Source organism: Microtus ochrogaster, chromosome 6, assembly GCF_000317375.1.
Source record: "Microtus ochrogaster isolate Prairie Vole_2 chromosome 6, MicOch1.0, whole genome shotgun sequence".
Taxonomy (NCBI): Eukaryota; Metazoa; Chordata; class Mammalia; order Rodentia; family Cricetidae; genus Microtus; species Microtus ochrogaster.
The window spans coordinates 66,922,883-66,937,568 of record NC_022013.1 but is presented as its reverse complement, the minus strand read 5'-3'; the positions used below and the strand labels follow the sequence as shown (position 1 = coordinate 66,937,568).

The following is a 14,686-nucleotide window of genomic DNA, read 5'->3' as shown; positions in this document are numbered from 1 at the left end:
CCTGCCTCTGCCTCCCGAGTGCTGGGATTAAAGGCGTGCGCCACCATCGCCCGGCTATCTTTCTATTTCTGTATACCTTTCTTCTTACTCCGTGACTGGTTGGGGGGCTGGGCCACTGGCCCCGATGCCTCCTCTCCTTGTTCTCTTGCACCTTGTTCTCTTTCCTTCCAGACACGTCTATGAATTATACTCTTTGTCTGCCAGCCCCGCCTATCCTTGTTCCTGCCTTGCTATTGGCTGTTCAGCTCTTTATTAGGACATCAGGTGTTTTAGACAAGTACAGTAACAGAGCTTCACAGAGTTAAACAAATGCAGCATAAACAAAAGTCACACACCTGAAAACAATAGCCCCCAACACACCTGTGATCCCAGAACTTGGGATGCCCAGGGCAGGGCATCACTTGAGTTCAAGGCCGGTGGGGAGTCTGGACTGCACAGAGAGACCTAGCCTCAAAAATATAACCATAACCAAATAACAAAAACAGAAACAACCCTTGGGAAAGATAGCTTAGCAGATAAAGGCACATGTTGTCAGGCCTGGCCATCAGAATTTGATCTCTGGGACCCAAGAAAGAATTGATTGCTGCAAGTTGACCTCTAACCTCCCCATGAACACGGTGCCACATGTGTTCCCCCACAAACATACATACACACACATACATAGACTACAAAACTGGGATATTAAAAAGTAAAATGATAAAGTAAAAACAATAACATATATAAGGAAAATATTATGAATATTCATATTAATATATACAAGGATGACTCAAGAAAACAGTACTCATACACTGCTTGGAGGAGTTGTAAACTAACATAATCTTAAAAAAAAACAGAAAAAAATTTTAAACACAAATAACTTTAAAGTAGGTTCAGAACATTTTAGATGCCCTCAGATTTGGAGCTTCCTATTAAGAATATAGTGTGTTGTCTAGGACACCAGGTATATGGAGGTGATGAGGAATGTGGGCTCTGGTGACCTGGAGCCCCAAACTCAGTGTAACTGTAGAGAATACATAGCATCTACCTCTTCATCTCCCCTTTGTGAACTGCAGATGGCATGAAAACCTCCATCATGGGCTATGGTAAAGACAAGATACGTGAATATTGGCAAAATCCTTAAAGGGATGCCCACCACTAGATTGCTTGATTTATTATTGATATGCATAAAAATTTACAGCAGTAATATTGATTTCAAAACTTGCAAACAACTTAAATGTACAAATAGGTAGAAGCAGTGGAATCAATTAATAAACATGTCAGCTACCTAAGGAAACCACAAAACACAATTACATGAGAAATTACCAAGGGGCGGTTGAAAGAAAGGATAAAAAGCTGGATTATAAGGAGAACAGGTGCCTTAATTTTCAAATTGAAAAAAAAATACAAGCACATAAACAGAACAGACAAAGGGACTAGACTATAAAGCACATGGTCACAATTCCAGATGATACTTTCTCTATGTGTGACAGTCAATCTTGATTCTCAGGTTGGCAGAATCTAGGATCATCTAAATGACAGACATCTGGGCTTGTGGGGGACGAGATTTCAGGACTGATTTACTAAAGTGGGATGGTCCCCTCCACGTCTAGGTCTAGGTGATACCATTCTCTGGGTCCCCTCCACGTCTAGGTGACACCATTCTCTGGGTCCCCTCCACATCTAGGTGACACCATTCTCTGGGTCCCCTCCACATCTAGGTGACACCATTCTCTGGGTCCCCTCCACATCCAGGTGACACCATTCTCTGGGTCCCCTCCACGTCCAGGTGACACCATTCTCTGGGCTACAGTTCTAGACTGAATAAAAACAAAGCAGCAAATTGAGCACCAGCAATCCCCTCCCTGACCCGTTCTCTTCTTCCTGACTGCAGGTGCCCATTGACTAGCTACCCCACATGACTGCTACCAGACTTCTCCACTATACTGGACTGGGCCCTCCAAACTGGGAGCCAAAGCAATCCCTTCCTTCAAGATTCGTTTGCTACTTGGTCAGAGCGATGACAAAAGCATCTGATAGACCTTGCTTTGTTTTTTTTTTCAATATATTCTAAAAGTTCTACCCAAGAAACATCCATTTTGTAAACAAGAACTCATCATAATGGTGTAAAATTATTATTCTTTTAAAATATTTATTATGTTTATGTGTTTTTGTGTCTTACCTACATGTATGCATGTGCATCATGGCCATATAACGCCTGCATAGTTCAGAAGAAAGTGTGGGATCCTCTGGAAATGAAGGTCAAGGCTGTTTTGAGCTATCTTCTGGATGTTCAGAACCACACCCAGGTCCTCCACAAGAGTAGCAAATACTCTTAACTCCCAAGCCATCTCTCCAGCACTTAATTAGTATCCTTACTTCAGGGTTCTGCTTCTGATGTCTGAATGGCTACCAAGCTGCCATGCCCATTAGGGAAAAACATGAGCCATACTCAGACAGACGAAAGCTGGCCTGGGAATGTAACTCAGTGGTGTGTGGCTTGCTTAGCATGCATGCCGAGCCCACTCTTTATTGTAAGATTCCTCTCAGATGCTTCAAGGCAAGGACATAAGACAGGTCGAAGACCACCATGCAGCTTCCACAATACTACTGGTACACCATGTTTGTGGCATCTAAAAGAATTTCCCTTCAAGGCTCTTCAGGGCATCCATCAAGAAGCTTTTATCAGAGCTGGCTCACAGTACTGGTTTCCATTTACTGAGCACCTCTCCCTGCAGGGGCTGCACCAAGAACAAGCTTTGTCAGGTTCCTCCTCAGGTGTTAAGGGTGGCATGTTCTTGCAGATGAGAAATTAAGGCTCACAATGACTTCTTGGCCAAAGAGCAGAGCCTACTAAATGACAAGAAAGGTTTTATACCCAGGTCAAGCTTACTCATGTTCATACAAAGACCCAAAATAAATGAAATTGTTAATAGATAGAAATGTGAGATTATCTTCTTTGGGCAGAAATACTTTGAGAAAATTGGTTTGGTAATGCAGCATGAGAAAAGCTAAAGTAAGGAGTGATCGTTTCTAACAAAATGCTACTGGAGAAGATCATTAAAATTGAAAAATCAAGCCAAGTAGACACAGGAATGAAAGACCCATTGGGTAGCAGTTTTCCTTGCAACCGTATATCAATATGGCTTTAATATAGGATACCACATTACTCACACACCACAAAAATGAACCTAAGATGCCCTGATTGGTCAACAGTGAAAAATAAAGTAGAAAGTCAACTTAGCAATAAAAACAACAAAAACCATATATGCTGCAATTCCCTTCATATGGCTGATATTAAATTTCAGTGAGCTGCTTGGATCAATACAAACATTGTAATCTCAGTAAGGGTCCGATAAAGCCAGGAGAACATCCAACTTCTTCCAGACTTCATCTGGCCCACCATGGTATTCATTCAGCTTCACACTGTGGCAATCATTTTTCTAACAATGCTTTATCTCTCTCTTGTCCAGTGAACCACAGCGTTCCCCTGAGTAACCCTGAGAAGTTAGTGAGCACATCAGAGTTGGGAACCCTTCCTTTGCAGCCCCTGTGCTGAAGGTCTCACATCCAAAGATAAAGATGGGCCTCGGGGTCCCATATGTGAAGAGTGCAAAGCAGAACTACTTTTCGTGGTCACCAGCATAAAGAAAGGTAAGAGCATCCATGCAATGGGCAAACTTGGCAAGTTTCGGTTAATCAGGGACAGTCCCCAAAAGCTGGCTGTCTGTGTGTCTTTGGACAACATAGTGCAAACCCTGGAAGACTTACCCTCACGGCCTCAGACTTCTTGTGAAACATTTCCTCCATGTTCTTAGCCAGCTTCTTCACCAGTTGGAGACCATCAATTTCTTCAATGGCAACATCTTTCTCATACTCCTTGTATTTCTGTAACGAGAGGGGCATCATTAGAAAGAATTGACTCTAAGGGACCTCATGCATGATTTCCCCTGATGGATGCAGAAATAAAACTTTATCAACACCATGGCTGTTGGGGTTGGAGATGGTAGGATACATTTCACAACTACAAAATCAAGTAGAGAAAAACATGAAAATTGAGTCTGGTTGTGGTGATATTTTGTTTGTGCTATAACAAAGTTTGCCTGTAGATCAGAGGGCAGAGCTAGTCATTACTTAGCCATAGAGGCCATTCAGTGGTGGCACACACCTTTAATCCCCAGCATTAGGGAGGCAGAGGCAGATAGATTTCTATGAGTTCAAGGCTACCTTGGGCTACACTAGATTGATCCAATCTCAATGAGAAACAGCCAGGCAGTGGTGGCTCACACCTTTAATCACAGTACTTGGTCACATGTCTTTAATCCTCGCTCTAGGGAGGTGGAGACAGGAAAGGTATTGGCTGGGCAGAGAGGAATATGAGGTGGGAGGAGACAGGAACCCAAGGCATTCGGTCTGAGGACTTGTAGAGACAGGATACCCCATTTAGTTGGAGGATTTCATAGAAGTAAGAACTAGTGGCTGTCTGTTCTGCTTCTCTAATATCTGACTATGGGTTTTTATTATTAAGACCAATTAGAAATCGCACTACATTGGCTCTGACTGGAAGCTGAAGCATCACAGCATCACTCAGGTAAAGAACTAAACAAATTTGGCTAATCAAGTTTGGTCACATCTACGGAATGCCCTAGGGTGCTGATTGGACTTGATTTCATCATCTTCTCAATTGAAGATGATCTTTTCTATAAGAATCCATTATACACGGGAGACCAGATCATCGTGTTAAGCAAAATAAGATGTGCTCAGCCTAGTGCTGGCCTGCTGGCCTGGGGTGAAGCTCAGAAATCCTGGTGCCAGCCTGCTGGCCTGGGGGTGGAGCTCAGTGACTGGATGCTTGCTTAGCATTTGCATGGCCCTAGGTTTATGCACTAATACATATTTTCCCTCAACATGGAGCCTGTAGTTTGTTTTGTTTCTTTCTTTTGGAACATGAGAGCAGAAAGAGACATGGAAGAGAAGAGAGATTAACAGGAGGGAGAGGGGAACAATAGGGAGCGACAGGATGAATGCGATCAAACTATAATATCACAATGCAGCTAAGGAAATAGCTCACTCAGAAAAGTACTTGCTATGCAAGCACAAGAATTTGAGTTTCCTCTCCAGAACTCAGATGAATAATAATGATAAAGAAGAGGGAGGAGGAGGGGGAAAAGAAGAAAAGGAAGAGGAAGAAGAAGAGCAGCAGAAAACAGCTACCCCCATTGCCACCACTACCACCAGGCAGAGGGGCACGCACTTGTAATCCCACCACTACCGCCAGGCAGGGTGGCCCATGCTTGTAATCCCACCATTTGGGAGAGGAAGACAGACCATGCAAGCCCCAGGTCAGTAAGAGACCTTGCTTTAAAGAAGAAGAAAAGGAAAAATAGGAAAAGAAACCAAGGTAGAAGGTGGCTACGGTTTCCTCTGACTGTGCACACAGGTACATGCTCACTTGCTGTACTAGTGGCTTCTTGTTGTTGTGATAAGCCGCAGATCAAAAGAACAAGAGAATTCTTTCAACTCCATTTCCCCATGGCAATCCATCACTGAGGGAATCGGGACAGGAACTCGAGCAGGAATCGGGAAGCAGGAGCTAATGACAAACCATGGAGGGTGCTGTTTGCTTGATTGTTCTCTCTTCTGCTCAGCTCGCTCCCATACATAACCCATGACCACCATCCCAGGGGAATCACTGGCTCTGCTCCAGCAACTAGCAATCAAGAAAATGCCACACTGATGGGGGCGATTCCTCAATTGAGTCTCCCTCTTCTCAGGTGTGCCAAGTTGACAACCAAGATAAGCCATTACACAGGCACACATCCAGACTGCTAGGAGGAGGAGAGTGAACAGTAGGGAGGCAGGCAAGGCCGGGATGCTGGGAGGAGGAGAATGAGCAGCAATGAAGAGGGCCAGGATGACGGCAGTGACCTCCAGAAATTGTCTGACCACTGGAGCCTCAGTCTCAGTCTCAGTGCAGCCAACACCAAGAGGAACTACCATCTGACCCTTGGGACCATAGGTACCTGGAGGAATGATCACTGATGGTTATACTCTGCCTATACCTGAAGGAACAATCAGTGGAGCCACAGCTCCTAACTGGAAGAAACTTCACTCCACCAACTAGAGGAAAAAGGAACCCCTCCACCGAAACACAGACTCTACTTATTCCAATTGGAGGAAGAAATGGGTAGACAATAGGGTAAAAATACACTCAACAACATAAAGAACAAGACAGCATCACCAAAAACTAGTGGTTCTACAACAGCAAGACATGAACATCCCAAGGCAGATGAATCAGAAGAAAAAGACCTTAAAAATAACTTTATGAAGATGATTAAGGCCCTTAAAGAGGAAATGAAAAGTTCTCTTAAAGAAATGGAGGAAAAGGCAACCAAAAAACTGAAAGAAATCAACAAATCCCTTAAAGAAAACCCAAAAAAGTAATCAATTAGATGAAAGAAATGGTTCAAAACTTAAAAACTAAAATAGAGGCAATTTTTAAAAAGCACAAACCAAAGGAAATCTGAAAATGCAAAAATCAGGTAAACAATCAAGAACATAGAAACAACAAAACAATACAAATAATCAATGAAACAAGGAGTAGGTTCTTTAAGAAAATCAACAAAATAGACAAAAGTTTATCCAAACTAACTAAAAGGCAGAGAGAGAAAACTCAAATCAACAAAATCAGATATGAAAAGGGGGATATCACAATAGACATGGAGGAAATCCAGAGAATCATCAGATCATATTTCAAAAACCTATACTCGACAAAATTGGAAAACTTAAAGGAAATGACCAATTTTCTGGATAAGCATCACTTACCAAAATTAAATAAAGACCAAATAAGAAAATTAAATAGACCTATAACTGCTAAGGGAATAGAAACACTCATCAAAAGTCTCCTAAACAAACAAACAAAAAGCCCAGGACCAGATGGTTTTCCAAAGAAGAACTTATACCAATAGTCCTCAAATTTTTCAAAATAGAAACAGAAGTAACACTGTCAAACTCTTCTTACAAGGCTATGTTACCCAGACACCCAAACCACACAAAGACACCACTAAGAGAAAGAAATACAGACCAACCTCACTCATGAACATTGATGCAAAAATACTCAATAAAATATTGGCAAACTGAATCCATGAACACATGAGAAAAATCTTCCACCATGATCAAGTAGGCTTCATCTCAGAGATGCAAGGATGGGTCAACATATGAAAATCTATCAATATAATCCACCATTTAAACAATTGAAAGAAAAAAACCCACATGATCATCTCATTAGATGTTGAAAAAGCTTTCAACAAAATTCAACACCCCTTCATTATAAAGGTCTTGGTAAGAGCAAGAACATAAGAATATACCTAAAAATTATAAAGGCAATATACAGAAAACCAACAGCCAACATCAAACTAAATGGAGAGAAACTCCCAGCTATTCCACTGAAATCAGGAACAAGACAAGGCTGCTCATTCCATTTCTATTTAATATAATTTTTAAACTTCTAGCTAGAGCAACAAGACAGCAAAAGGAGATCAAAGGGATACAAATTGGAAAAGAAGAAGTTAAACTTTCACTATTTGTTAATGATATGATAGTATATATAAGTGACCCCAAAAATACTACCAGGGAACTCCTACAACTGATAAACATCTTTAGTAATGTAGCAGGATACAGTACTAATTAAAAAAAAAATCAGTAGCCCTCCTATATACAGACAATAAATGGGCTGAAAAAGCAATCAGAGAAACAACATCCTTTACAATAGTCACAAATTACATAAAATATCTTAGGGTAACTCTAACCAAATAAGTGAAAGACCTTTATAACAAGAGCCTCAATCTTTGAAGAAAGAAATCAAAGAAGACATTAGAAAATGGAAAGATCTTCCATGCTCTTGGATAGGTAGGATTAACAGTAAAAATAACAATCTTACCTAAAGCAATCTACAGATTCAATGCAATGCCTAGCAAAATTCTTTATAGACTTCAAAAGAACAATGGAAAAACAAAAAACCCAGGATAGTCAAAACATCCCTGCAAAATAAAGGAACTTCAGAGATTTCAAACTCTGCTACAGAGCTACAGTAATGAAAACAGTTTGGTATTGGCATAAAAACAGACAGGAGGATCAATGGACTCTAATCAAAGGCCCGGGTATCAACCCACATACCTCAGAACACCTGATTTTTGACAAAGAAGCTAAAATTATAAAATGGTAACAAAAGGAAGCATCTTCAACAAATGGTGTTGGCATAACTAGGTATCAACATGTAGAAGAATGCAAATAGATCCCTATCTATTTCCATGCCTAAAACTCAAGTCCAAGTGGATCAAAGACCTCAACATAAAACCAAGTACACTGAACCTCATAGAAGAGAAAGTGGGAAGTACACTTGAACGCATTGGCACAGGGAACCACTTCCTAAATATAACCCCAGTAGCACAGACACTTCTGTAAGCAAATGACACAGTCAACAAGACAAACAGCAGCCTACCAAATGGAAAAGAATAGTGGACTGATCTCCAAAATATACAAAGAACTCAAGAAGTTAGACATCAAAAGAACAAATAATCCAATAAAAAAAAATGGGGTAAAGTACTAAATAGAGAATTCTCAACAGAAGAATCTCAAATGTCTGGAAGATACTTAAGGACATGCATAATATCCTTAGCCATCAGAGAAATGCTAATCAAAACTACTCTGAGCTACCATCTTACACCAGTCAGAATGGCCAAGATCAAAAACACTAATGACAACTTATGTTGGAGAAGATGTGGAGCAAGGAGAACATTTTCCCATTGCAGGTGGGAGTGCAAACTTGTACAGCTGGCTTTGGAAATCAGTATGGCAATTTCTCAGAAATTGTTTCTCAAGAAACAATCTACCTCAAGACTCATCAATACCACTTTTGGGCATATACCCAAAGGATGTTCAATCATACGACAAGGACATTTGCTCAACCATGTTCATAGCAGCATTATTTGTAATAGCCAAAACCTGGAAACAACCTAGATCCTCATCTGAAGAATGGTTAGAGAAAATATAGTACATTAATACAATGGAGCACTACACATTGGTAAAAAAATTAATGACATTTTGAAATTTGCATGCTGGTGGATAGAACTAGAAAAACAACATACTGAGTGAGGTAACTCAGACCCAGAAAGACAAATGTACTGACATATAAGTGGCTTTTAGACATAAAGAATAACCAGTCTACAGTCCACAACCCCAGAGAACCTAGACAACAAAGAAGACCCTAAGAGAGGAATACATGGAACCAACTAGGATGGAGAAAAAGACAAGATCTCCTGAGTAAATTGGGAGCATGAGGGGCAGGGGCAGGGTGGAAGGGGAGAAGGGTGGAAGGAAGGGAAGTGGTAAAAATGTATAGTTCAACTTAAAACAATAAAGTATATTAAAAGGAAAAACACCTGCACACATATGAGCACACACATACCAGAAAATATCACGATGAAATCTATAATTTTATGTACTGACCACTCACTAATTTAGGAGATAATTCCATACTGCAATAACTAATTTGTTTAAGGCAGCAATTCTAAAAGTGGTGCAGAGACTCCTGAAGACTCCTCAGACACTCGCAGGGGTCCACGGAGTCCTTTTTCCAACAGCTTATCTAAACTAAGATGGCTTAAGTCGTGGATACCAACAACTATCAACAGATTGAGGCAGACAGCTGTGTAAGCATCCGCCTGCCTCTGCTTAAGTCGAACATTAAAGAAATTTGCCAAATAAAGGAAAAGGTGCATACCAGCTATTGTTCATGAAACAAATTACTTACATAACACATCTGTATCTTTTAGTTTCTCTTTAAATTTCTTAGTTATCAAATCTACTATGAAAAATATCAGTTGATACAATCCACATGAACAGAAGCTCTGATGGACCGTTAGTGGTTTGTATGAACAGAAAGGGATTTTAAAATTAAGCTGGTTTGAATAAAGACTTAGTTTTTTTTTTTCCGACTGAATGGAAATGTTTCTTATTGAACCTGCCAACATGAGTTCACAATAGTTTTACGTCACTGTGAAAACAACATCATGATGCGTATGTCCTTATAAAAATGCTGAGGCACGGAAGGTGTAGGGACTTTATCTTGCTTTCCTTAAAGCGCACCTCAAGCTTTGACTGAGGAAAACAGGGGTTCCTGCCGCAGCTTGGCTCTGGGGTGTCACCGGAGTTATTTTAGGTAATAAGTGTGAAGACACAGCAGGATAATTCCCAAGGTATAAATATCCATTTCCTCGCATTCCCCCACCTCTGCCTTCAAATGTGGGATCTGAGAAGAGGCACCGTTCGTCCTGGCCAGCAGAGGCCAGCCTTCCACCCACGGTTCAGCTAGAGATATACTATGTGGCCATGTGTCACTCCAAACACATCCATTTCCAGTCCTGATTTGTAAGCTCTTTGAGGCAATACAATGGGGCTCTCAAAGGAGAACTTGGGAGGATGGGAGTGCCACTCCACTGGTAGAGCTCTGGCCTCAGATGTGCAGGTTGGACCCCTGGCAAAACAATCCAAAAAGAAAAACACTTCCAGCTTGAGGACAAAGGCAGAGAGCCCAAGGAAAGGAGTGAGTGTAGGGAAGGATTTTCCCAGATTCCCAAGACTTAATGGAAACCCCTAACACGTAGCAGTGAGGCAGCAACATCGGACCTCGGGTTCTAGAAGCAGCAAATTCCACTTTTAGTCCAACAACAACACCCACTACCAGACACCAGCAGAAGACAGGGCAAAAGGAGACACTGATAACAACAGTTATCAGTTATCAGAGGACATTGGGACCTCTGACCTGAACACCAGGACCAGCGGGAATAATGATAATCATGAGATATAAACGCTTTTCCTAGTCACCGGAGCGTGAAGAAAGATAAAGGTCTGCTGTGATATTCACTGGACACTCTGAGTTGCTGTGTATGCAAGAGTCTGTGATGTCCCAAGAGTTAGAGGTTCATCCTTCTCCCTGCAACCCGAGAGCATACTTAAAGGTTTCATTGGTTACTCTTGGGGTCCTCTCTCTTGAATCAGGAAACCATTATTCCTCCTCCTCCTAGTGTCCTGTTCCTCCTTCATATCAAGGCTATTATGGTCCCCCACAATGCTGCACTGACATCCCAGCACTCAAAACCCAGTCAGAAGTGGCTAGACTTATCTCTCCCAGTACTGCAGCTGAGGTGGCCCAGGAGGCAGGGCCAGGCCCTCATGTTACTGGTCCACCCACAACTCATACACATAGAGACTCTCGGAATAAAGGCTGATGCCGAATAGACAGGACATGATAATGGTAGTCATGGTGATGGCGATGATGATGAAGATGATGACGACAATGGTGATGTTATACTGCAAGGTGGTGGAAAATGAGATGCAGGCAGAAAGGTAGGCGTGCTGTCTTTTGGCTCTTTAGGTGACAGTTCTCACCTGTAGGAAGTGAGATGCACTGTCCTGGAATAGGGAGCCCAGGTGAACCCAACCCTGGTTACCAGTATCTTCTGCTATCTCAATAAAACTCCAGTGACAATCACTGGAAACTTCTACCAAGTTCAAAAGCCATCCAGGGGTTTTCCTCTGCTTGCCAGATGTGCTCTGAAATTCACAGCAGGGGCCAGGTTTTATGCCTGAGGCTAATTAAGTACTGAAAATACAAAAGTTTAACAAGACCGAAATCACCCTTGTGTTCATAGAAAGGGCGAAATGTACTTCTGCCTTTAGCGAATCCTCATCTGATCAGGCCCTAGTATTCTGATCTTAACATGATCAGGAAGAGAAATGACTTAACTCTTAACTTTCCAGTAAGGTCGCCCAGCATCTCTCCCCTGAACCTTCCCTGTGAACAGGAGCTTCTGAACTGCTGACCTCCTAGCACAACTTGGACCCCTGTTACAGTCCCTAACCTCAACACAACATGTGCAAGCCAAGATCCAGATCTCAGACACATCCATCAGTCCACTGTTTCCTTCCTCCATCCCTGCCTGCCCTCTCTGCAGCCACTTGTCATCAGATGCTCTTTGCTAATGGACCAAGTGGACACTACTCTCTTGCCACCCTGAGGAAGCCATCCTGCCATCGTAGAACGCTGGTGCCTGCTGGAATCAGGGCAGGTGAAGGCTTTGGTATTGCCAGGAAATGTTTCATGTTACTGGAATCAGAAGATTGGGAAGGAAAGGGAAAGGAATCCAGTGATTGTCTATAATCAGCAACAATCCCACAGTGGCCTACAGCAGTAGCATACAACAAAAGCCTTAGGAAGGAGCCTACAGAGGAGATCAGTCTGACCTTAGCAACTCCATGAATCCCACATATCCACACCAAACTGTATCAAGGGATGCAGGGAAAATGCATATAGTGTGTTGCAATATAACGTACGTAACCACTGACCAGCAATGCACATTACATAGCTAAAAAAAAAAAAAATCTCCCGTGAAAACTGCCCTCTGAAGAAGGAAGAAAAGGAAGACAACAGCTTCCCATTCCAGAGTAGGATAGAAACAGGTCGCCAAAAAAAAAAAAAAATCTCCCGTGGTCAAAGCTGCCTATGCAACCACAAACAATGCTTTTTCTCTCTTCTCTTTTTAACCTGTATTTTTCTAAATTTTATGGTGAGTTTACATTTTTATAAATTGAACATGAAATGTATAGTTCTATTTAGAACTTTTTTTATTTATTTTAAATGTTCCTAATTGAAACAAACACCACTTTCCCCTCCCTTCCCTCCAGTACAGATCTTCCCAGCTGACCTCCCTAGAAACCCTCTCATGTCCCTCCACTCTCAAGTTGATATCATAGTCAAAACACCAAATGTACAAAAAGAAAAAGTATTGAAAGCTGCAAAAGGAAAGTCACATATTAATGAAATCCTATCAGAATTACACCCGATCTTTAGATGGAAACTCTGAAAGCTAGAAGAGCCTGCACCAATACATTGCAAATACAAAAAGACCATGGTTGCCAATCTAGACTACTATACCCAGCAAAACTATCTGCTGAAGTTGAAGGGGGAAAAAAAACTTTCCATGATCCAAACAGCCTAAAATATTTTCATGAGCAAATTTTATAAAGGGGGGATCTGAGTCCCAATCAGAATCCCTAAAGGTAACCCATAACAACAGAATCTACTCAGTCAGTTCAAGCTTGCATTGCACACGGCTCCTGTATCTCCCTGGGTTATTTTCATTACTCTTCTGAGGTTCGGTGTGCTGCACTAGGGAGCTGGGGCAAGGAGGGCCTTACTTAGCTGGTGAAAGTCACAGGTTTGGCTTTAAACCTAAAAAGGCCTGACATCTAATTGTTCAGACTTTTGAACTTTTCCAGGATAGAGAGACAACAGATTGACAGGCCAAATATCTTCCGACTTTTTTTTTTTTTTGAAAAGTCCATTGCAACCCCATCATCTTCTGTCTTGTTGATTTTGGTGCCAACAGCAGCTTGGACTCTAAGAAGAGTCCAATATCAAGAACTGGGGACAGCTGGTTGGCAAGAGTCATAGCCACCCAAAAGCAGCTCAGAGAAAGCAAACACCACGTGACAGGCACAAAGGAGGTGCCAGCAGTGGCATACACCCTCCTCAGGGCCTATAGAGGGGAACACAGTAGCACACACAGCTCTTGCTAGTCCAAACACCTGGAGGGAGAGGAGAAACCAACTTGCAAAGTGCCCTGGAGCCTCCATGAGAGACTTTGTCAATTGTCACCTGTGGCTGTAGCCCCCCTCCTGTTCTGCAAGAACAAATTTAGTAAAAGCTTTGACCCCTCCCCGGCAACCTCCCACACAGCTGTGCAAGCATGGCTTCAAGAACAGCACGTGATGACATCTGCTTCAGGTATATCAGTCATCCTCCCGCTGGAGGAAGGAATCAGTAGGAAGGTATGAGAGCGTCCCCGTGGTCATACAACAAGAAGACACGAAAGGATGACACACGTGAAAGGCACAGCTGCTCTCCCATACATGACTGGAGCCACCATGAGTTTGCTCCTGTCTCTAATGCTCCATTTATTTGATCCACGGACTATGCTTTGTGTCTCTGGGAAGTCAGGCTGGATCCTGGACACAACAGCCATAATGGTGAGTGGAGCAAACACTGAGGAATCCTCTGTTCGGGGTCAGCACATGCTGTGGGGTTAACGGGTAAAGGAGCAATGGGATGAAAAGAACCGAAAGTAGTGACTCCCATCTGTAAGACCCTTGAATGGTGATTAGACTAAGAGAGTGGTGAGACAGTCAGGGTAAAGTGTATGAAAGCGCAGCCTAGGGAGGTCTAGAATACGAGGTTGCATGTGGCTCAACAAACTGTCCTTGTTTCACGTCACAGCTGAGGAACATCCTAACGAAGAGTGCATAATGAAAACAAGGCCAGCGAAATGAAGTGATGAGAGCTGGGACACTGTAGGCAGGACATCCGGGGCCACCACAGGTCTTGGGGAAAAGGGCAGACTAGTGATCAGAAGTGGGGGAAAACAAAACCTCAGTGAATACAATAGAGGGGAGAATAAAATCCTGAATAAAGTGCAGAATCCAGAGATGCTTTCCCCAGGTACATCAAGGAGGCTGACAGAAGAAGTTAGGGATGGAGGCTATGTTGTTTCAAGCCAGTAACCACCCAAGCCCCAGTTCAGTTTCTTTATGCAGAACACCAGGGATAATGATGCCCAACCTATAACACTGCTTTGTAGACTCACTGGGAGAG

General features: G+C 42.3%; 1 protein-coding gene across 2 annotated transcripts in view; it reads right to left on the bottom strand.

Moving 5' to 3' along the window:
- Nucleotides 1–14,686, bottom strand: part of Cacna2d3 (calcium voltage-gated channel auxiliary subunit alpha2delta 3) — an 833,716-nt gene that overhangs the window by 638,918 nt on the left and 180,112 nt on the right. For both annotated transcript variants that reach the window (XM_005348768.3, XM_005348769.3), the window contains exon 3: nucleotides 3,748–3,864. In XM_005348768.3, the coding sequence (XP_005348825.1) occupies nucleotides 3,748–3,864 (117 nt within the window). The remainder of the gene's footprint in view (nucleotides 1–3,747; nucleotides 3,865–14,686) is intronic.